The 24,457-nt window shown below is 38.6% G+C and overlaps 1 protein-coding gene across 1 annotated transcript in view; it reads left to right on the forward strand.

Annotated features, from left to right (window-relative positions):
• Positions 1-24,457, forward strand: part of LOC121528360 (protocadherin-15-like) — a 246,739-nt gene that overhangs the window by 87,277 nt on the left and 135,005 nt on the right. The window contains exons 16-18 of the mRNA XM_041815789.1: positions 9,260-9,392; positions 11,920-11,999; positions 15,145-15,238. Of these exons, the coding sequence (XP_041671723.1) occupies positions 9,260-9,392; positions 11,920-11,999; positions 15,145-15,238 (307 nt within the window). The remainder of the gene's footprint in view (positions 1-9,259; positions 9,393-11,919; positions 12,000-15,144; positions 15,239-24,457) is intronic.

Below are 24,457 nucleotides of genomic sequence, written 5' to 3' on the forward strand. Positions count from 1 at the left end.
GTGGATTGCTTTAGCTTTGTTAGCCTAAGCTAAAGCTAACATACCTACCCTCGCTAGGTAATTAGCGTTACTAAATACGCCAATGTAGCTCAGTTATCTTAGCAATGTGAGCTGTAGTAAACATAGCTAAAGCTAACATAGCTACATAGATAAAGTCCCTACGTAGTGAGTGTAGCTTCAGCTGCGTTTGCTAGGTAGCGCCATTGGCTATGTAATCCATAGCTGAATTAGCTTTATAAAAGACAGCTTAAGCTAGTTTAGCTATGCAGCTTAAGCCTATGTTTCAGTTTTAACTGTGTTAGCAGTGTAGCTCAATTAGCAATGTAGCTCCATTATCTACATAGCTTATTCAGCTAAGGGAGTTATGTAAGCTATTTTGTTTTCATGAAAGATGGCTTTTTTCCTGGAAGCAGACTGATTTCCTTACCTTTGTGACTTGATAGATCGTGATTATTGCAAGGTACTGGTTGTTTCACCATGGCTTGAAGTTGCAACTCTGTAAACATTGTTAGTGAAATGTAATGCAAAATGCCACCAGACTAGTACAAGTGATGGAAAGTTAGAAGCAGTTGTATTAATGCTACTTCTACTAATTAAATAGCCATTACAGTTCAAGCTACCTCCCTCTTGGTCTACCTAGTTACAGTAACTAAACGCCGTCAAAGTTAAGTCAGAGTTTTAGTTAGTATAAATTTGTATGGGAAGTTTTCGATACCAGTCACTTGAATCCAACTTGAGTCCGAGCTACATAATTAAACATCAATGCCTCTGGTAAAATGCAGTAGCATCAAACATATCAAGTATATTCAAATGAGCCTCAGTCGTGGGCCAAAAACCAAATTTAAAAAGCAGCACGCAGGCAGCTGCTGCAGCCTCCCGGCAGTGTCTCTATTGGGTCAATTCAACGACGGTGCTGCTGTGCACTGCACTCAAAACAGTTCTGACAGTGAACACAGCACAGCACACATCAGTGTGCTTACATGCATGAGCTGAGAAAGAATAGATTTGAAGCAAAAAATGTTCTTTTGGTTACAAAGGTCCATGTAACACCGCAGTGGTAATATTTGTATTAAAATAGAAATAGTCAAGCACTCGAGAGATGGACAACTGGAACTCTGCTCTATATTGTTTAATATACTCTTAGAAGTCTTTCGCAATGACAAGTGGAGCAATTTGATGCTGAGAGTCCAGAGTAGAATAAACAAGCTGGTAAATTGCACTCAGGGAAATAGCAATTCACCTAAACACTCATTTTAGCCAATAATGAGTTGCTGGACTACCAAATAACTCTGAATGAATGGAGCAGAGGAGGGTGTTTTTGTGTGCAGAAGGGCGGATTGAGGACTCAGATGTTCAGAGGATGAGACGTGCAAGAGGCTCAGTTCACAGCTAAGCATCTTAATGTTTTATACAACTTTTTACATGGTTTTGGTGTGGAATTTTAGTTGGAGGTGAGTGTTTTTAATGTCTATATTCTGCATTTGTTTTTAATAAAAAAGAAGTATTGCATTCATTGGTAAGCAGAGAGTTTTAGGATGAAAAAGGAAGAGAAATAGACCACGCTGCAGTAGAAACCACAACCGAATAATCTCCATACCCTCAATCGGGTTTCATCAATAATGCCATCTGAATCTTTTCTCTGAAACACTGGCTTTCACTCTGACTGGCGGCTCACGTTCTTCCAGCCTTTATCTATTTATTCTTTTATTGTTGAAAGCATAAACAGATTTTGTGGGCTATTGTTTAGACCTGAGGTTCTGTGGCTTTTTCAGTCAGTGATCCAGTTTGAGAGGAGTTAATCTCTCCCTTCTCTCCCCATTGGATCTAGGCGATCTCACCAAGTAGGAAAACACACTAAAACCTTGCTGAGTCTTATTTTGCATTCAGGGTTAGGAACACTTTACATCACTTGTATCATGAGAGGGAAAACGGGAAACATCAATGATAGGTAACTTATAAGAACTCATGATTACGTATGTATGTCAATGAAGCAGTATGAGAATAATTTGTTTTTTCTTCAACACTTTAGAAATTCAATAGTAGATATCTACATGCATATAAAAGTGTTAACCCCCTTGGATGTCTTACCCTTTAATTGATTTTATAAATCAATCATGGTCAATATAATTTGGCTTCATACATACAAATATGTAATGCAAAATTAGTGGTTACATAAATATGTATCTCCCTTTTAAAGTGAGTGACCAAATTCAACAGAAGTCCAGCCAACCGGTGCTAGTTTTCTCATGATCATTGAAATAGGGATCACCCGAGTGCAGTGAATGTGTCTCAAGTGACTGTAGTATAAAGACACCTGTGTCTGAAAGGTCCAGTCACTGGTTAATCAGGATTTCTGGCTACCATTACATTATGAAGACAAAAGAACACTCCATGCAACTCACATAAAAGGTTATTGAAAAGTATAAGTCTGGGGATGAAAACAAAAGCATTTTCCAGGCCCTGAACATCCCCCATTGTCAGTTAAATCCATCATCAAGAAATGGATGGAATATGGTACATGTGTAATCTGCCTAGATCAGGATCAATATTGAAGCCGTTGAGAGAGGCCACCAAAACACCTATCACCACTCTGAAGAAGTTACAAGCTTCAGCAGCTGATATAGTGGAGACTCTGCAGACAGCAACTGTTGCCCAGGTTCTTCACCAGTCAAAGCTTTATGGGAGGGTGGCAAAGAGAAAGCCACTGTTGCAGAAAACTTAAAATCTTGACTAGAGCTCACCAAAAAGTATGTGGGAGACTCTATTGTCAAGTGGGAGAAAGTTCTTTCTCCCATCAACATGGTGGCTTTTGGCCAGTAGAATATACACTATGTTTGGCAGACACCAAATACTGCACATCACCACAAGACACCATCTACACTGTGAAGCATGGCAGTGGCAGCATCATGAGGAGGGGATGCTTCCCGGAAGCCAGCCCTAGAAGACTTGTAAAGGTTGAGCGTAAAATTAAGGCGGCAAAAGTAGGAAAATCCTGGAGGACAATCTTATGCAGTCTCCAAGAGAACTACTGCTTTGGAGAAGATTTATTTTCCACCAAGACAATGACCTGAAGCATACAGCGAAAGCTACACAGAAATGGTTTAAAGACATCAAAGTGAATGTTCTAAAGTGACCAAGCCAAAGCCGAGACCTTAATCCAGTAGAGAAGAAAGTTGGGGCACCAAGTCCTCCATATTGTTTGGGTTTTTGAATGGGTAATAATTTAAATCTCATTATCTGTTTATTTCCAGTGACTTTGCTATTGAGAGAGAACCAGCCTCGGGTTGGGGGTGACATTGTTTCTTATTCATACCTTTATGTTTAAATTAGTTTAGGGATAGAATTAGTATGAACACAAATTGCACATTATCAGAATGTTCTCATATTTCCACTGGCTTCAAGGACAGCTTGCTGGGCTCCAAGAACGTTTCAGTCAAAAATCAGTTTCTTAAAACTTTCAGTGAACTTTAAGATCACTATAGAATGTTCCCTCTGGGTTCTTACGCTATACTCCCATTATGTTTTCAGAACCTTCAGCGTCATAGCAGACGCCTATAGGGCCACACTGTTTTAATTTTTTTCTTGCCAAACAATTGCCCTCCACATTTCCTTTAAGCTAATTGGTATTAATGTGATCAACAGGACACCAAAGAGAAACGTCCTTTGTAGTGAAAGGAGTTCTGTTAGTAGACATTCCCTGATTGTTATCTAGGGAACTCTCAAAAAGTCCTAAAGGGAACATTCTCAGTGTGAGCATCTGCTGTCATCCCAAAAGCCCTCTTTGTAACACTGCCATGACAACATGTGTGTTTTGCCAGTCTCCTAATGTCTTCTAGGGAAATCTGAGCTGCAGCTCTTTCATAGCCAAATGGGAACATTTTTCCCAAATGATCTTTAAAGTTTAGGATTTTGTGGGATTTAGACAACTTTCAGGAAACATGAGGCAAAGTTTCCATAAAGGACACTTCCTCTGTATAAAATTGTTATTTGATGGTGGTTGATGCTGTTTTAAAAATGTGAATATTTTAAGAGCAAATGAACCCTAGACCATTAGCTGAGATGCATCTACCTTGGATTTTCAGTTTCAATTTTCAACATCATTCAGTCAGTGTAGCCCTTTCGGATTTGATTATTAGCCATAAAGTCTAGACCACTAAAGGTAGACTAACCATGACTTACCTGAGAGTGAAACAATGGTAAATGTGCTCATAAATGAAAAATTTCCATGAATTTTATCTATCGGCTGCTACTGCTGAAGTTTGAGATAATGAAACGCTGGCAACACATGTGCCACAAGCCACCAGATAGAAAAATTCAGTTGCTGTAGCCAAGACTCAACCCGTTGATAGCAGTTGCTAAGTATATTTCCAACACTATATATTAAAATTTAAAGCACAAATATGTAATGGTTCCACCTTGATAATGTAGTTTCACAGTGGATCTAAAAGAACAATGACTTTCAAGCTTGGAGCTTGGTATGTATACCATTTTCACAGAGTGCCCTGATCACCTGCTTTCAGCACCATTTAACTTCAGCAGCAGGCTGCAGTTTTCTAAAAAGAAGTGTGCATTGCTTCACAGGAAGTTCACACATCAGCCCCCAGCAAAAAAGAAGCCAGTTAGCCCGTCCTAGTATTGTTTGATACAGTGACTGAGTCTAAATGATGGAAGAACACCGTGACAGATGAGGCTAAGTATTTAACATACTCCACATACAGTTTGCAAACACCACCAGTCAAACTAGACAACAATGTAAGAAAATTTATGACATGCTAATCTTATGGAGTCGTGGTCATGGGGTGTCTTGGATACATTGTTTATTTTGTGATACTACAAGACTATTTGTCATTTTCGATGCCCAAGATTGGGTCCAAGATTTGACAATGAGCTCCAATGTTGCAGTTGAGCTAAAATCTGGCTTAACTCATGGTGTCTGAGCTGGCTTTGAGGATTAAAATAATGGTTTGGATACCAAAAGTTTAAAGTAAAAAAAACTTGACCTACAAAACATAATTACATAACATTTAATAAGGCCGGGTAAACAGTCTGCTTACAGGGAAAAGCTAATCCTCAGTGAAAACATTCCAACATGGTTGGTGTAGTCCTGGATTAGACCTCTTATTATTGTTTCTTAGTCTGTAATGTTTGCAATGTAGTTATTACAGGAATATAACTGCCAGACATTGTTTATAAATGAATTTGAATTTCAAAAAAAATTTCTTAAACTAAAAATATGTTATATTGATAAATAATGACACGTCTTTTCTGATGTACAGTGCTTAACAAATTTATGAGACCACCTGTCATATTTGTCTCAGAGACCATCCAGCATCATGAAGTGCTTTAATGCGGACTCTTTCATTTTCAGTAAGCTCTCCACATTTTACCGTTTTGAAAAGGAATGAGGAATTTCAAACTGAATTCACCCAAATTTGAGCTGGCTCACTGGGCTTCTCTGAGAAGTCAGAAATTAATCAAGCATAACATTCAACCACTAAAACTAATTTTTCTGTTCAGGAATGCAAGTAAATAACTATAATTTGACATATTAATCAAGAAATAATAATGTGCTTTACTGTTTTTTTCAGTTTTTTGTAAATCAGTAAATTTGAAAATCCATGGATAACGAGAAATTATATTTAAGCATGAAATATATCATTTGGGGGGCGCAGGTGGCAGAATGGATAAGGCGCGTGCCCCATGTACGCGGGCGGCCCGGGCCCAAATCCAGCCTGAAGCCCTCCACCGCCCCCCCCCCCCCCCCCGCCTCCGACCCCATCCACTGTCCTCTCCTCTATCACATAAAGGCACAAAATGCCCAAAAATAAACCTTTAAAAATATCATTTGGGTTAAAGAGCTTTTACTTAGTGGTATATTTACTATTGCAGAAACATAAAAAATGACTTTGGTATTTACCAATGCTGTTAATTTAGGGCAGAAGTGGCATAAACCTTACTTTGGTTAGGGTTAGGGTAGTCTAATAAATTTGTTAAGCACTGTACATCATCAATAAACAGTCTGTGAGAGTGGCCTTTAGAAATGTAGAGTCTGCCAGACTCCTCTCTAAAATCCAGTATATTACAACAGCACATTTGCACTGAGACCTTCAATGGGCATTACAGTGCACCAAAACAAATTCCAACAATGTCACTTATATACTTTGCACTCAAATGTCAAGATTTGGATTTTACTGATCAGTAACAGTGCAGTGATAACTACTCCTATACACAGGTTTTTATCTTAAAGATAAAATAGTCTGGGGTTTTGTCACTCTGTATATGCTTTCCTAAATGTGCTGTAGACCAATCAGCATCTCTAGGCACCAGTTTAGTCTTGTGCTGCTCAACAATGATCCAAGTGTTGTTCTCTTTTTTCTTTGTTTGTACCATTTTAAGGAATCTTTGTTTTGAACAGTGACATTTCTAATGTGTGTTGTGAGGCTAGAGTCACAATAAACTCTCCCTTCTCATAGATGATCATATTCATATGGAAAAACCCCACCTTCACTGTACTCTTCTTTTTCTGCTCTGAGGTACAGATAGCTTATGAAAACTGCTCTGAGCAGGAAAATTAAAGGTGTGCTTGCACCTGAATATTATTAAAGCTCCCTGAGTAAGACCTTGAGAAGAAGCATATTATGGGAGAATTGTGGTCCTTTTTTACATTTAAGAAAATTATTTGTTTATTCTCTGATAAAGAGCTTTTAAACCATTAATGTGACCTCAGAGTGATTCATTTTCTTCAATCAATATGGTGTCCAAAACAACTTGTTCCAAACAAAAGAAGACAGTGATGTTCCCTTTAAGTGGATCTTCTTTTGAAGGAATTCATCATTGACATCCTCACCCTCACATTTTGTTCTTTTCAGCTAAAGAATAGCTCATGATTAAAATTTAAAACCTCATCATTACATGTTTAGTGAAGAAGTGCACCACTTTGTTTTCTGTTGGTCTTAGCTCTATTTGCAGTAAGTACATTGTTATCTTCAATTTGCCAGTCGATATTTTCTGAAAGAAACATCGACAGAAGCTGTTTACGCAGCCCCCTCAATCATCTGTCTTTAATGTGACGGGTTGGTTTGTAATATGTGTTGCTTAAAATATATCTATATAGCCAGAGCTGTTTATGAAAAGAGAAATGAAATAGTATTAAATTTAAAACTTTATTTACAATGTTACATACTATACTTTCAAAAGAAAAACTTAATTACTTTTGGAGTTATCACCCTGAAATAAGAAACTATATGTAACTGTGTTTTTTCTCCAAAATGTATTAGCACATATTAAGACTGTTGCTTCAACTTTTGCCAAACTGTAAACCTTTATCTTGCTTGCAGTGAGTTCCAGCTCTTTCATCTCCTAACCTGCCCTTTATCTTGTTCTATTAAGGCTTTTTTCTGTCTATTAAACAACGGCAAAATGGGACCCAATCAGGAGCCAGCTTCTGTCGTTCAAATAAAAGTACTAACTGGTTCACAAAGTACACATTTCTATATCTTGTGACTTGTCATCTTGAACTGAGTAGACACTCAAAGAGCCTGTCCAGGGCTTTGTTGCAAGTGATGAACACATGGATTAGGGTTTCAACCAAAGTCTGAGATTGACAGTTTGGGTCATGGATTTAATGTGGGACTTGAAGGACAGGGTGGCGTTCAGGATGATATCCAGGTTTCGCACCTCAAAGGATGGGTGGATGGACTACCATCCACATGAAGCATGAGATCTCCAACTTTGAGTTTCTTGGTTGACTTCCAGGTTTTGATTTCTTGTAGACGGGTAACCACTGAGTAGGGAAGGGGTCGAGTAGATGTGTGGTGTGATGTGTAGATAAAGCTGTGTGCCATCGGCATAGGAAATGAAAACTTAGGCCGTGGTTGCCAATTATGAGAGAAAGAGAAGTGGTCCAAGGACAGAACCTTGGTACGCCTTGGTTTACTGGGGCTAAGGGAGATGGTGACAAACTTTTTTTCTGTTTAAGATGTGGGACTGAAACCAGGACAGCTGTTCCTGAGACATGACAGGTGTATTTGCTTTTCTATTATTACCAGTATCACACAGGAAGTGAAGACTTCTTTGACCTATCAACAAGCTGCAGTGAGTTTATTTCCACCATTAAGGGTCTGATAGGTAGGCTTGGCACCCCAACAGAAGGATATAAAAAAAGTAGCATCAGTTCTTTAAGGACCTTTTCCAACTTTCACAGCGGAGACGCAAGTGCAACAAAGCTGAGCCAGAAGGCTTGGTGGAAACAGAGCTGAAAGAGTAACTAAACTCCAAAGTTTAAACTGTAATAAAAATAGGCCCATAAAATGTCATTGACAGTGCTGAGAGATATGCCCACTACTCCCATCCAACTGTCCCTCATCAGCCACAACATCATTCAGTTTATAATGCTTTTCAGGTTTGATTACCAGCCATAATTTCATAACCTTTCAATTATTCACGGTATGTCAAATTAATAAGTGTTAGTCCTCTAGAGTCTGATATTAGAGCCAAATCCCAAACAGTGGTCTGTGATTGGAAGCATTTGTTTGATAACATACTGTATCTCTGAAGGCTCCATTAGATCAAGTTCTTAACGCAGCCATATAATTAGTCATTGTAATGATACCTGAGTATGTGTTTAAAGCCTTTAATTAGTAATAAATCAAATATGATATTAAAGATCATGTGTCACTGGGACTCTTCTTTAAGTAATGGTTAAGAAGAAAAGGGTCCAGACTGCATGATTGAAAATATATCCTTGTATTAAATGATAATGTTATACTGCTCTGACAAGATGGTGTCACTCTTTACAGACACATTTTTCTAGAGATAAAAGAACAGAAAATAAAAGATTTTCTCTCTGTAAATCTGCTCCAGCCTTCACATAAATAAATCACTAAAACAGCAGGATAAGTTTGTCAAACTGCACAATAGAAACCTTAAGCCCCGCAGAAGACGTCAGCGCTCTCTCACTGTTGACTCCACGCTCTTATCGATTAGTTAAACACAGCATGAAGTGCAAAGAAACAAACACAGGCCGACCACTCTTAACTTAAATAATAGACCATTCGCCCTGCCTGACTCTGCTTTGTTACCCGCCATCCTCTTGTGCTGCCCTCCAGCTCACTCCCCTCTTTTCTCCTCTCATCCCTCTCCAACATTTCTCTGCTACTATTCTTCCTTTATCTGCTTCTCTGTTTCAGGCTGTTTCTCTGTGTGCTGTCCTATCTGACTTACCCCAATTCTCTTTTATCTTTTATTCTTCTCTCTTTAGGTCATCAATTACCACGGTTTATATTGAAGTTTTGCCCCCAAACAACCAGAGCCCTCCCAGATTTCCCCGGCAACAATACAGCCTGGAGATCAGTGAGGCTATGAGGACGGGAGCTACGCTGCTTAATCTGCAGGTACCTGCACAGTCTCTCTTAGAAACATACAAACAAAGCCAGGCTGCAGCCATCTGTTGAACTACATTTTTTTTTAGCATTTCTTCGAATTGTCTTTTAGGAATTGTTTTCTTATACTTTAACCCAACTTCTTCTCCACTTGGTTCATCTTTCAAGTCAACATGATTAAGGCTACCATCATTCTTTGATTTGTTAATTTGCCTAAGTCAACTGCTTCAACCTCTTATTGCTGTGAATGTTGCTAGGAATTCACAACCTAAGTTGTCATGTGCTAAAAAATTATTATTCTACCCACTTGCTTGCTTCCTCTACAAAATTCAACCAACTCAGACATTCATACATAAAAATGTTCAGATCAGTTAGGAAAATAGCAGAGTATCTTTTCACATAAATATCATTTAAACTTTCTGAGAAAATCAGTATTTTCATAAAAAAGTTGGAACAATTCAATATGTGGATGGAATACTAAAAAGGTCACTCCCTCACACTTTTTCAACTTCATTCGAACCCTTAAACCTTATTCATGCAGTCACTTGGAAACTCCATTCATTCATCTTTAAAATATTTCTGACATATTCAGTAATTTCAATATGTAGCATTTTTTCCACAACAACCTTTCAAGGTTGATTCAATTTTTTGCTCTTTAAGCCATTTGGAGTTTATTTCATTAGAATTCAAGACCTACCAGTGTGACAGAGAGTATCCTGGTAACCTTCACCAACAATCAGACTGAAACAACAAATCTAACTCCACAAACATGAAAAAGGCAGAGGAATACAGATGGACTCGTGCTGCTTTTGTTCAACCACTTGCCAAAGCAAAATAATCCAACATTTTGCTGGTGGACAGCCAAACTTTCAAAGAAGAATCACTGACTTTGTCATTCACTCCAATGTAAGATTTTGGCAGAAATTTCGGAAGGACACTAGAAGAGAGGACTGTTTTTTTTGCAGCCCTGACCATATTTCATACACATCTCAAAAGATCAGATATATAAACACTACAAAAAGTATGGACATTTGTGTTGAGAAGATCATCTTTTTGTTGTAACAGCATTCTTCTAGGAAAAAATCTTATACCATTGGAAGGTCTTTATTTCCCTTGAAATGGTGCCACATTTGTAAGGAACATGCATTTGTGGGATAATAATAATAATGTTTCATTTAACAAACATGAGCCTCAGTAGCATGTGGAAGAGCCATACACAGCCACAACAGCCTGGCACCTCTTCCTTATGCTGGTCACCAGCCTGGTCACACGCCACTGTAGGATTGCATCCCATTCTTCAACCAGGCTTTGTCACAAGTCAGCCAGTGCGGTTGTGTTGGCCACTGGCATGACCAGCCCACCCAAGCTGATCCCACAAGTGTTTAATGGAGTTGAGGTCAGGACTGCTTGCATCTGCTCCACTCTCGAATTCTGGAGGTAGTCTCTGATAAACCTCACTCTGTGGGGGTGAGTATTGTCATCCTGAAGGACAGAGTTTGTTCCAGGACTGTGGAGATGTGGAATTGACACTGTTTGCAGAATCTCATCTCAATATCTCTTTGCATTGAGATTGCCTCCAGTGATGACAGAGAGGGAAATGCTGCCCAATACCATCACACTGTCTCCACCAAGAGATGTTACTCTATCAGTGCAGCAATCACCATAATGTTCTCTTCGTCTTTAACACACTTTGACCCTATGATCCCACTGCAGTAGGCAGAATCTGGACTCCCCGCTGAACACTGTCTGGACAGAGAGTTGTCAGCCATATCATCCTGTAAACCTTGACTGCAAATCTTCAGAAGACAGCCTATGGTTCTTAAGTGCTGACAGGGTGAGGAAATTGTCTTCTTGGGGTGTTGTCTTCTTTGGACGCCCACTTGGCGGCCTGTCTCTGACATTCCCCGTTATATGGAACTTGGTATTTGGTTTGGAGATGATACTAGGGCTCACTCCAAATAGTGTTGCAACTTAGTTTTGTGAAACACCAGCTTGAAGTTGCCCTATTGCATGGGCCCTATCCACATTAGTTAAATATGGCATGCCGATTCTTAGAGCAGACACCTACTGACCACTGTAGCCGAGCCCATGTCTACAGGTGCTGACAATCAGGTGTTAATAAGGCACCTGATTGTCAGTGCCTGGGGGTACCAGAAGCTCAAAACAAAAGTCAATAGCAACAGCAGAATAAGCTAGAAGTATGGCACCATTTAAAAGGGAAATAAACAGGCTTCACAGTGGTATAGGATTTATTGCAAGAAAACATTATTACAACAAAGAAATAATCCAGCAAATACAGATTTCATTATTTTGTGTCCTAAATTTAATCAATTATCTATTTCTTTTAGCTATTTAACCTTTATTAAAAACAAGGGTACATTTCCACTGCTATATGAACTATATATTCATCCTTGTTACGTTATTCCAGACAATTCCAGGGTACAAAGAACCCCCAGTTGTAAATCACAGTTTAAAAAACATATTTATGCATTTTTGATTGAATAACTTTTTACATCTGTCTCTTTTTTAAAACTTTCAGGCAGTGGATCGAGAGAGGGACCCCATCATCTACAAAATACACAGCGGAGACCCAAGTGGGCATTTTGCACTCCAGCAGAGGCAAGTGTGCTCACATACACACGGCTCTTATTATACTGTATAGTGCTTGATGATAACTGTGGAGCTTGTTGAAGGCAGGTCTCTTATATGTGTGAAAAATCTGTTAAAAATGTGTTTTTTCTGACTGTGTGGTTGTGGTTGAAAGAAGTTGAAATTATTTCATCCAGGGTCTGATGAGGGCTTCACATAAACACCCACACTCTCTCCTGTTTGCACACATTTAGCACACACTCAGTGACTCCGGGAGCCTTTGTTGTATTTATTCATTTATTGCTCATTAAAAATACATTTCTTATGCCGGGGAAAGATCCTATCTACATTTCTAGAGGGAGGAGAGAGAAACAAAGGATAGTATCATGAACGTCTGTTCGAGAAGGGGCAGAATTATGAAGACGAGGCAGAGAATCGGTGAAGAGAGAGAATAAAGTGTTGGCAAAAGATATGGGCAGGGATGGAAGGGAAAATGAGTGAGGAAATGTGTGAGTAGGAAGGAAACATTAAGCAAGGTTGACACACATTAAGGTTTAATAGTAGAGTGAATGAAAGGTAAATGGAGTCTTTGCAAAGAAATTCAAAGAGCAAATTATATTTATATTCAGGAATTTTAGCAGAATTTGACAGTTTTCTGGAAAAATGGTCAGTGAGTAAGCTGTGTTTTCTCCATTAACGCCAGAAAGACCATGGCAGCCATTATTTATTTATTTATTTATTTCTAAGATATCCTAACCCAGGGGTGTCCATATTTTTTCCACTGAGGGCCACATACACAAATATATAAGGACGGTGGGTTCACTTTCATATTCCTCACCTTGAGGATATTTAAAACCAATATGATGTAGGTTAAGATATGCAAAGTTACTGAGTAGGCCTAAATGGCTAGTTCATTGTTGACAAGGCAACTAGACAATGGCCAATCAGATTTCAGAGGGCTCTGTTCAGCCCTGGCTACCACTGGCTCCGCCCCTGAAATGTTACTGGCTCTGCTCTTTGTCGCTGTAATCCATTAGGAAGTTATAAATAAAGATATTGTTATTATTTTGGTTGCAAATATGTTCACTATTTACAGTGTTGTCGCAATTTAGTCTTAAAAAATACACAAGTACATTTTTGTCAAAATGTTTGTTTACGGAATTAACATTGTAGCACTGCCTTGTGCTGAAACTATGCAGTTCAATACCGTCAAGCAAAATGTTAATGTTCAAATGTGGGCCATATTTGATCTACTGTCAAGAATTTGCTGAGGGCCAATCAAAAATGGACTGCGGGCCACATTTGGCCCCCAGGCCATAGTTTGGACACCCCTGTCCTAACTCATTAAGTGCATTTCTGTTCGTTCTGGGCTATTTTTGAATCAAGAGTTTGTAGTCTAACAGTCAAAATGACCTTCTGGTTTTTCTTATAGATTTAGAATTCTTGTCCCTGTGGTTTTAAGGAATCAGTGAGAATACCCTCCTTTTTTTTAATATAATAGAGTTATGTAACATGCAGATAATTTGTGCAGAGTTAGGCTTATTGAAATACTTAGAAATTACACATAGAGTACATGAGATAAGGTATTATGTCTTATCCTTTTTCCCAGTGAAATGCAATAATGGTACAAACTATATTGTCCAACAGATTCAGAATATTTTTCTATAAGTCTAAATGGAAAAATATTAGCTCAAGATGCAAGAGATGACCTCTAAGATGAATATTCCTCCATCGTTATAACAGTAAATTATAATAGATTCAAATAATCTTTATCAACAATAGGATTTAATGAAGGTTCTTTACACACGTCAGATGTTTGTTTTCAGCGCAGGCGTATTAAAGTATTATGACAGATTTCTGGAGTAAATGAGATTGTTTTAGAGTGTGTTTGTATGTGCATGCTCAAGTCTGTAAACATGTGCATGGAAGGAGGTTGCTCTTCACAAATCCTCCATAAATATACATGAAGCATCTTTTAGTAAAAAAAGAGAAAGCTTCACATCTTTTCCTCTGTGGACCACTTAACATCTGTACTGCACACATTAAGTTGGTCATCAACACACACCCATGTCAGATGGTGTTTTTCAATCGTGTAAGGAGCCCAAATGAGAAATACTTCAATCATTATGTAAATCCTCACTTTGAAAATGAGTCGAATCGTATCAATCTGGGCCAGCATCAAAGATTTCTGTTGGTTTTGATTAGTCAGAAGTCTTGGACAGCTGAAGCTGCTGATCTTTCAGGGTAATTTACCCTTTTATTTTTATTTTTTTTAGTTATGTTGAAATTTGCCCTTAAACATGACTTGTTTGACCCCTGTGCATCTGATTGAATATTTTATTTGCAGATTTTTATTCAAGAAATTACTTGAATGTGGTATTTTATAAATATATTATACAAAGCGACTGATTCCACTTTTGTTTATTTATAAAGCTAAATCAATACACTGGTTGCTAATTTTCCTTTTTTCTTGTTCCCCTGCACATTTGGCTTTCAAATTGTGTACAAATAAACCCAGTAGTCTCTAGAAATTCACCTTTTTTAATCTTCATGTGAGTCAGATTTTATTGAATCTGTATTCAATATTTCTTGAAGTTTTAAAGCTAAAGGATCGAGTTGTAGCTGTTTTGATCTGCTTTAAATTTACCTCTCATTTTTGTGGAAAGCTGCCTATAGGAGTTTTAATGACGCATCACTGTCTCAGCCATTGTAGCGACAGCACCCGAGAGGGCACCTCTTAATGTCACTGTGGGGGAGGCGATGGGTGTTAGGCATCATCTGTTACATCAAAGTGCCCATAATCAGAGTAAAAATACACTTCTGGGTGCTGAAGGTTTTATGATGTGGGTAGAAGAGCTTGCCAACTGTTGAAATGCATCTCCAAAGTGGTGTATTTAAAGAGGAATACAGATTCCCAGTTAAAATTGTACCTATGGTAGCAGAGTTAGCAAAGAAATTACTAATAAATGGCTTAATTTAACAGAAAACTATTGATTATCATGGTTAATGTTGAATGACTTCACTAGAAAGTTTAAATGAAATCACAGTATTCTTCTTTTTTAAAACAATGCATTGCTAATGTTTTGGCTGTGATGCTCTCCATTTTTGTCTTTTTTAGTTTATTTTGAGCTCATTTCAAGAGGTTGACACAACTTTCTCTTCTTTCTTTTTGCAGTTCAGGGTATTTGATTCTAAACAAGTCTCTGGACAGGGAGACTCTGGATTATTATACACTGGTGGTCACAGCTTCAGACGGACATCCAGAGGGGGTAAGAAAATAACTCACAGAATAAAAAACTTTGCTGGTGGTAATTAACACTTCTGCAAGGAGCTCTCTTTGGGTCAGTTATAAACCTTGCAATGCTGATGGATTGGCCAGATTCCATGTGTGTCATCAGGTGGATCCATCCTGCAAAGAGTCAAGCTGAGATGTTTGTTCCAGGGCAGAGAATGACTGCAACGATTAGTTTCATTTGAGAAGAAAAAGAGGCAGTAGCTATGGGTGTGATTTAGCTGAAGTAACTGCAGGCAAGTAAACAATGGAGAATAGAAAGAAAGAAGGAAAGTGTGGGTGCAGCAGTAGCAGCAGTTTTACCAGGAGGCTCAACATTTTTTATCTAAAAGAGCAAAAATACACTGAGTGCTTTTCTTGTTTTGTCGCTCCAATCTGATCATATAATACAAGTGTTGTCATCAGAAAGTAACTTTTATGTTTTACTTGCACTTGTGTTCTTCTTCCTCTTTGACATCACAGTCCATTAGAGGTGCAACATTCACCACCACATCCAGCAGTGATGTTGGTTGCTAAATTGGGTAAATCCGGTCAAGGGGTAAAGTCAGCATTGAGCTAGTATGGCGGTACTAAACAGTGTACATAAAAGTCATCACGGTTGATTTTTCTCTAGTTTGTATTTGTATTTTTGTTTTCAATTATAATTTTCCATATGATTTAATTTCTTGTTTGTTAGTTTGGTTTAATTTTTGTGTGAAAATGCTCGATTTTACTTTAGTTTGTATTAGATTCAGTGTTAGTTTTTGTCTTTTCAGTAGTATGAGATATTTGTCAGCGTCCAGACCCAAAGGTGCAAAAAGGTAATACAGCCAACATTATATTAAAATAGGCTACCCTTTACTCACTTTGTTCATGTATTCCAATTTGATATCTGTACAGAACTCAAGATGTAAAATCATCATTGTTTAAAGCTTTGACCAATCAAGATGAAACGTTGCTCTCAGTGTGAGAGGTCCATGGCCAATAATGATGGCCATGACACAGGAGCATACAGAGCATTTCTGTTTCTTGTGCTCCCTGCTCTCCCCACACCTCATCATTGAGATGAGTTCTTAGGCTCCGCCACAGGCTTAAGGTAAGGACAGTTCACCCTGAGCCTGGGAAACTTACGTCTAACAGGTGGGTGCAGATGGCGAGTGTCCTTTATAAACAGAGATGCCAAGGAATGGCACCCCATAGATTTTACCTTGATATCCATCTGGCAGGCAGAATTTCCAGCCAAGAAGACCTTTAGTGAAGGAGGGGACACACCTTTTTCCGAGAGAATCTCTTGGAAACACAGAAAATCCCTGTACCACAATATATCGGATCCTCATTGTGTTCTGCACACCAGTGTGTAAAAGCTTGCCATTTAAACGTATTTAAATTCAGTTTGGTCAAATTAGCCACATTGTGAAGCACAATGGTGTCTTTTCTTTGTTGTATGGAAAAATAGACCTTCTGTCTTCATAGGAGGACATCCTTTTCTTTTGAAAAATGAAGTCTAGTGTTAGTTCATGCAGGACACAGTAGTCATATGCCCAGCCATGATCAGATGACAGCCAGCTGATCCTAATGTTGCCTCCCACCTCCCCCAGCCAATGGCACCTCTTTCTCTCAAGACAGCTGTATATTTAATTAGGGCATACTTCTGACTAATCACTACTTGCCTTAATTCTGATGCACCACTCTGCTGGCAAAGCTTAACCTCCTCCACCCCAGCCTCCTCCTTTATAGCATACAGCTTGTTGCAACCTCATATTGAGATTTATGCTAGTATGTATTAATTGCCTTTGACTAATTCTTCTGTGTTCAGTACACATTGTCATTAATGTATCCATCCATATGGGGGTTTCTAGCTTTGCACTCCCTGAAAAGTCAAAGCATGCTGCTTTACTGATTAAGAGAGCGTCTTTTGAAATAGTAAAACATATCCATTTTGCAATTAAATGGTTACATGTATGATGAGAATGTTCCTGACTGAACTACTTGTTGTTAAAATACAATGTTTAGTTGTTATACTTATCAGGTCCTACTTATCCAAAATAACTATGATAAATGAAAAATGCATACTTAAAAGTTTGGGTCTCAGGAAGTTAATTGTAAAGGTTAAAGTATTTCTAATTGCTGGAGCTATATTATAGAAACTTGATGCTACTCCTGCGTAAGTACATAACTCAGTGTCCCTGCTGCCCCCAAGTTAAAAAGGTAGATTATGAATATGTTAGACAAAAAAATGTCTAACTTAATCAGTAAAGAAGCTCGTCAATAATGTAATTCACAGTACCTGAGACAAATCATAAAGGACATGTCCGTCAGCATGCTTGTGTCAAAGATTGAAGAACTAAACATATTTTGTCTTTAATTGCCTTTTTAAAAAAAATTGTTCTTTTTGTAGGAAAACTGCTTGAGTCAAACTTTTACAAACTTTATTTGTCTGTTTTATCAATGATGCTTTTAACATCAGTTAGAACTCTTCATTTAGCATCAAAAACCTTGATAGAACTCTCTTGGAAAACTTTTCTATCAAGTTTGATTTCATAGATGAGAAAGAGAACAATTGTTTTAAACTGTTTTTCTCATTGCATGCAGTTGGAGCACTTAAACAACCTTGAAGTGATCCTAGTGATGCATTTTCTTGTCACACAGAAACTTTTTCCCTAGATTACAAAAGCTGTTTTGCAAAGATGACAGCATGCGTGCCCTTTCTCACTCACTTAATTGATCTCAGGTCACCAGAATCACTTCCCCAATCTCTCTCTGTTTGTGTTCTTTTTCTGTCCTTTTTAAAAAGTCAGATCTTCACATGAAAGGCAAATGAAAACAGCGGACCGACGTCTCCCTGCCCTCTCCTCATTTTCCTCATCTCCTCTTCCCTTCTTCATCATCCATCTATTAGTTTAGTGTTAAGAAGAATGTGACTCCTTTGCTTCCCTGCCCCCCCACTCTGCTCATGTCAATTAAAACAAAAGGAAGAGTTCAAGGTCCCTGTGAGAGGAGAAAATGCTGATTTAAATACCTTGACCTTCTCTAACACACCCACACACACACATTGTGAAGGGAGAAAACAAGTGGGAGGAAGCTGGAGAGAGAAAGAGGAAGGAAGAGACATGAGAGAGGTATTTGTGGGCCTTTTATAACCTTAACAACTGTACTGTGTGTTCATACACAACTCTATAAAGGAGCTTGACACAAAGACACTCAGAGACCTGCACACACATAGTTACTCAGTTGCTCTGTGGACCTTGACAATTAGCGTATTATCTTAGTGCCCCCGAGGTCTTTAAACCGGAAAATGGCTAAAAGTAGTTTGCACATTTGTCTGCTTGACACTCCATTATATTGTGTACAAGAGGGAAAAAAGACTAGAAAGAGAAAGAGAGGGAAGGTGTATGAGAGGAGTGGTATGAGCTACACAAAGAGACAAAAAGGTAAGACAACATAAGAAAGAAAAAGAACAAGAAGAGGCGAGGATGGGGGTTTAGTTGCCTCCCACAGGACCATTAATCAGTATCATTCTGAAGGCCTTGGGTTGTCTTCATATGCGTCCACACATGCACACGAACACGCTCCTGTCCTCCATTATTAAATGTCCCGTTGTGAAAGTGTCAGACTACAAAGTGCCTAATTGGCTATTTGGCCGGTGAATCCATCATACTGCCAAACATTGAGGACCCTACCAGCCTGTGCAGTAAACCATCTCTGATGTTGGAGCGCTGGATTGTAGGACTCCGGTTAAACTTTGGTGCAGTACAACTTGCTGTTGTCAGATGGGCTGTATGGTACTCAATAGTGGCACAGTCAGTCCCAAAATAACAAACGAAAATTTGGTGCTGTTTCCTTTATGACAAATGACTTCTTACCAGATATTCTTTGTGCCTTTTTATGGTCACACATTAAATACGAGGCAAACTATTTTTACAATGCTTTCTAACATCTTTATAGGTTGTAGCACTCAAGTTGACACCCATTAATTTCTTCTTTAGACATATCTTAAAGGTGACAAATCATACCCTTTCTTCATCCTTTTTTTAACTTGTTGAGTGCCCTGTGGTTTTAATAAATAGTCTGTACTATGCTTTGGTTAAACTGTTGCAACCAGATGGAACGTTTTCATGTATACTTTAAAGTCTGGATGAATCGCTGGTGTGCCTCCGCTTTTAAGTCTGGATGCAACATCTGCACGCTTTTGGACATGACATATGAGCTGCAACATGATTCACTGAAATACATGTGTGGAAGGCAGTTGGGATTGGAAAAACCCTTTTGCATTCAGCTTTTTTAGCCTTCATCAACTTTAGAAAAGTTTATTGATGAAAGAATTTTTTAAAAGTGAGTGATGACACATATGACCTAAGAAAGTGATGAAATAAAGAGGCTGATTACAGCAGTAGTTTAGAGGAGTGGTTTGTGAGCAGTGATGGGGGGTCACCAAATGCCTTAAAAAAAACTAACATTATTTTAGATAACACCGTTACCACTTTACACCAATTTTACCAAATCTTAACCCTTTTCATCACTTTTTAACACCAATTTTTCCAGTATTAGCACATTTTTGTCATTTAAAACCCATTTTTGTCTATTTCAAACCTTCTCCCTCACTTTTTTCTGCCTGTGTTTGCCACTTCTAAACCTATTTATGCCACTTCTAAACCAATTTTTGCCACTATCTGCCTATTGTTGCCCATTATTGCCTCTATCAACCCCTTTTTACACCCATTTTTTGCTCATTTTAACAACAGTTAACCGAATTTTCAGTTTGTATCAATTTTTCATCCCATTCCACCAATTTTTTGCACTTTGAAGCCATTTCAGACACTTTATTAACCCCTTTTACAACTTTTTGTGCCCATTTTTGCCATTGTAACTCATTTTTGGTTATTTTTTTGGCACTTGTAACTATTTTTTGCCACTTTCAACGAATTTATGTACTTTAAAAAATCAAATTTCACAATTTTTTCACATTTTTTGCCATTATTAAGCAATTTTAGTAATTTCAAACCCATTTAAATTATGTTTTTAACAAAAGTTTTTTTTCATCTAAAGAAGGCTAAATGAATAAATAAAGATATTTGTTTCTTTGATAAGAGTGGTTATTATTCAGGCCAAATATAAAATATGGTATTCACGGCTTAACTTCACAATGGACTATGATTATGCTGACCTCCATGGGCCCCCAGTTTGGCTGGGTCCCAGAAACCTCCCCCTTTATCCTTCCTTATGGACAGCCTTGTCTGCACATGATTACTGTATTCTTGAATGTTCCTGGCTGTTCAACCACCTTCAGGTACAGTGGGGGCCCCCAGTCTCTGGCACCTTAATTTTGGGGGTCAAAGGCTGAAAAGGTTGAGAACCACTGGTTTAGAGTATGGGATGTGAAATTATTTAGACAGGAACATCCCAAGAGTGATAACGCTGCTGAGTTATGGTAAGTGTTGCATAATTTTATCACATCACTGCAGAAAAAACATGCACTTTATGGACAAAAGTATTTGGCAACACCTGTTAATCCTTGTATTCAGGTGTTTCAATCAGACTTGTTGCCACAGGGGTATAAAATCAAGCACTTAGCCTTGCAGTCTCCATTTGGGAACGTGTGATACTGAATGGCTCATGCTGCGTCATTCTGGGTCATACTGTGATGAATACCTTCTTTGCAACGAGACGGTTCATGAAATTTCGACCCTGCTGGATATTCCAGGGTCAACTGTAAGTGATATTATTAGACATGGAACAACAGCAGCTTGGCCACAAAGCAGAAGATAATGCAGAATCATAGAAATCAAGACTGCTAAGGCACATGGTATCTAAAAGCCGCCAACGCTCTGTGGATTTCATAGCTGAAGAGTTCTGAACTTCCACGGACAATGATGTAAAAACAAAAACTGGGTGGTGTAAGGCTTTGTGTTTGCAAAAACCTTCATGAGAAAGATACTGTTTTTTGCACTCAGGAGAGGTTTCTGTCCAACCATCCTACCATAAAGACAAGATCAATGGAGGGCTGCAATGATGGTTGTCCTTCTTGAACTTTGTCCACATTCCACACAGGATCTCTGGAGCTCAGTCAGAGTGACCATCAGGATTTTGGTCACCTCACTTACTAAGACCCTTCTCCCCCTGTCTCCAATACTTAGAAGAGCCCTGGTTTCACTAAGCCTCTTCCAATTGAGAATTATGGTGGTAGCTGTTCTCACGGGAACCTTCAGTGCAACTAAAGCTTTTTGTGGCCTTCTCCAGATTTGTGCTTTGAAACAATCCTGTCTCTGAGCTCCGCTGGCAGTTCCCTTGACCTCATGGCTTGATTTTTGCTGAGATATGCAATGTCAGCTGTGACAAATTGACAAATCTACAACCGAGTGTTTTTGCAAAGGCTCTGAATACTTAGGTCACTGTAATGTTTCAGTTTTTTATTTGTACTGACTTTGCACAAACATTCTGTTTTAACTTTGTCATTGTGGGGCACTGGGTGTAAATTAATATTTATCAACTGCAGCATCAGACTTCAACATAACAAAGTGAGGGGATCTGAGTCAGTGTTTTGTCTGGCAGTTAGTTCCATTTTCTGTTTGAAATGAGTCTCAGAAATCTGTCGAAACTGTTGTTATTCAAACTTTATGTTTTTGACAGAAAATGGGAAAATGAATAAACGGTGCCCCGTTTCAAATTTTTTTTTTTTTTTTTTAATTTTTAATTTTTTTTTTCCGTTTTATCACAAAGCTGGAAAATAGGAAAAACTATTTCAAAGAATAGGTCTTTTTTTTCAATTCCATTATTTAGTTTTAATGAAATACTCGAGGAAAAGGAAAGTTTGTCAACAAATGGGAAAGGTGAGGTGAACACTTCAAAATTAAAGCCCTCATGTCACAATTGAGTCCTAATAAGACTGAACTGCTTAAGGTATGTATCCATAAACTGGAAAACAACACTTTTTTTTTCTTATTGTCTGTCAAAAAGATTAAACAGAATAAGAGTTTCACCGGATTTCTAAGGCTCATTTCAAACAGGAAATGGAACTGCCAGAAAATACATTGACCTGTCTGAATACTTTCTGAATGCACTGTATTTGATCTGCAACTGATTTGTAAAATGGAGGCAGGTGAATGGTCAGATGGTGACAGTAAGTACACTGATGGGTCTCATATTAACAGATGTTAACTGCAGTTATGCAGCAATGGTTGCCAACCGTTTGTATGAACCATTCACGTGTTTCATAATGATTTTAGTTAGTTTGAATGGCCCTAATTTTAACAACCTCAAAGTAGACGGACCCACCCCCCCACCCCGAAATCTCTGCCCCCACCCCAAAAGGGGTCCCGGACCCCAGGTTGGGAACCAAGGAACTATAGGACATCTACACTATAGAGGATGTCAGAAATACGTGCTGATATCAGGGTTACAGGATGATTACATCTGAGAGTTTTTTTTTCCTAACATATAAAAGTAACATAAAAGAATTAGCCTACCTAACATAAATGACAGTGACTTTACAAATAAAATATGCCATCTCGAGCAGTCCATTTTAGCCTTAAACAGTCTGTGTGATTTCAGGGAAAGTTATCGCTTTTTAAATTCGGTCAAATGTGGAGGGTTTTTGAGACAGAACTGACTTTTCCATTTAACATATTTCTTAATTGGCAATGCCCATTTGTTAATCCTGAGCCACATGTGGCTCTCTTAAGTCCTACTTGACTAAAAAAGTCCCCAATAAGGTTTAAAAGAGAACTGTAATCAGCAGAAATGGTTCACTGAAAGTCAAATCAATCTACTTAACCCCCGAAGAAATGTGGCCCCTGAGTCGGCAAAGTAGAGTACCGCTGTTCATCACTTGACAGAACTAAGGAGACTAGTCAATGGGGGCTGAAGGGGTAGAAGAAGCTGTGGCAGTAAAGTGGGGCTTTTTGGGGTGTTGCGCTGTACACCTGCATGAATATGTGAAAGTGGTACTAATGAGCTGGCAGCCAAACAGCTGATGAAAGAGCTTTTGATTGTGAATAAAACAGTTATGGCTTCAGAGTTCTGTCTAAACTCATACTGCTCTCCATATTTGGTGCTCCACTGCCAGCAGCAGGACAGTGAATGTGAGAGTGATTCGGAACAAGGCTATTTATACCGTTACAATGAACATGTCACCTCATACAGCAACGTGGATTACCGCTGTGTCTGATGTTTTTGTACTAGGATGTAGGTGTTTGGCACAAAGGACTAAGTTATGTCTGGATGTCGCTGCATGGGCTTTACACAGGATAAGAAAGCAATGAGAGAAATGTGAAACACAGCCAGTCACATCTTTTACTTTCAACGACATAGAGCAAGAAAAGCAGTGGTGTTTAGGTTTGTGATAGTTGTTTTGAGCTGGCAGACATCAGCGGATTCCTCTCTGCATGTGGCTGCTGAGCAATAGTTAAGACAGGATTGGAATACCTGCAGAAAGTGACGCATTTTACCTTCATCCACAACAATGGCTTCTTAACCTTTTACCATCCATGGAAGCTGTATTTAATGACTGTAACATGCACAATAATAGTGGATTGAGTGATTTTTTTATAGTGGGTTCCGTGACATGTATAAAGCTGAAACTTTAAACCTAAGAGGGTGGGTGTTAAACTTTGGCAGGTGGCTATAGTTTCAGAGAGATAATAAACTCTTAGGTGAGCTGTTATTGAAAAATGATGCCTTTATAGCTGCCTGATGCAAAAAAAAAAAATGGAGCTCACTTCATCCCTGTCTCGCTTATTGTGTCTGCTGGAGTGTGTGTTTGCCAGCATTTCCCACAGCTTCCCTTTTTATTATATCACAGCTCATTCTGCTTTACATATATTGGCATTCGGATAAACTGTTTTGTCAACTGTGAGCTCTCAACCTCAAATTACTTGCATCATCGTAGGCTCTGCCAACCTCAATAGCCTGTTGTCACCTCTGTGATTGTCATTCTCCCACACACACACACACCCACACACCTAAACACACACACACACACACACAGACCCCACGCACTGCTTTCTCTCTTTTCATCCCAGTGGTAAGAATCGGTTAGCTCATCCTCATTTTCCATCTCCCCCCAGTTGCCTTTTTTGAAAGTCAAATCTTCCATCGTTCTCTCTCTTGCTCTATCTCTCTTTCTCTCTCTCTGTCTCTTCTGTTTTCATGAAAGTCAAAGCAAGAAATTGGTGACCTCCCACAAGATTGTCTCCTTTCTGCTTCTCTGACACTAGTTGGT

The sequence above is a fragment of the Cheilinus undulatus genome, linkage group 20 (assembly GCF_018320785.1).
Source record: "Cheilinus undulatus linkage group 20, ASM1832078v1, whole genome shotgun sequence".
NCBI classification, from domain to species: domain Eukaryota; kingdom Metazoa; phylum Chordata; class Actinopteri; order Labriformes; family Labridae; genus Cheilinus; species Cheilinus undulatus.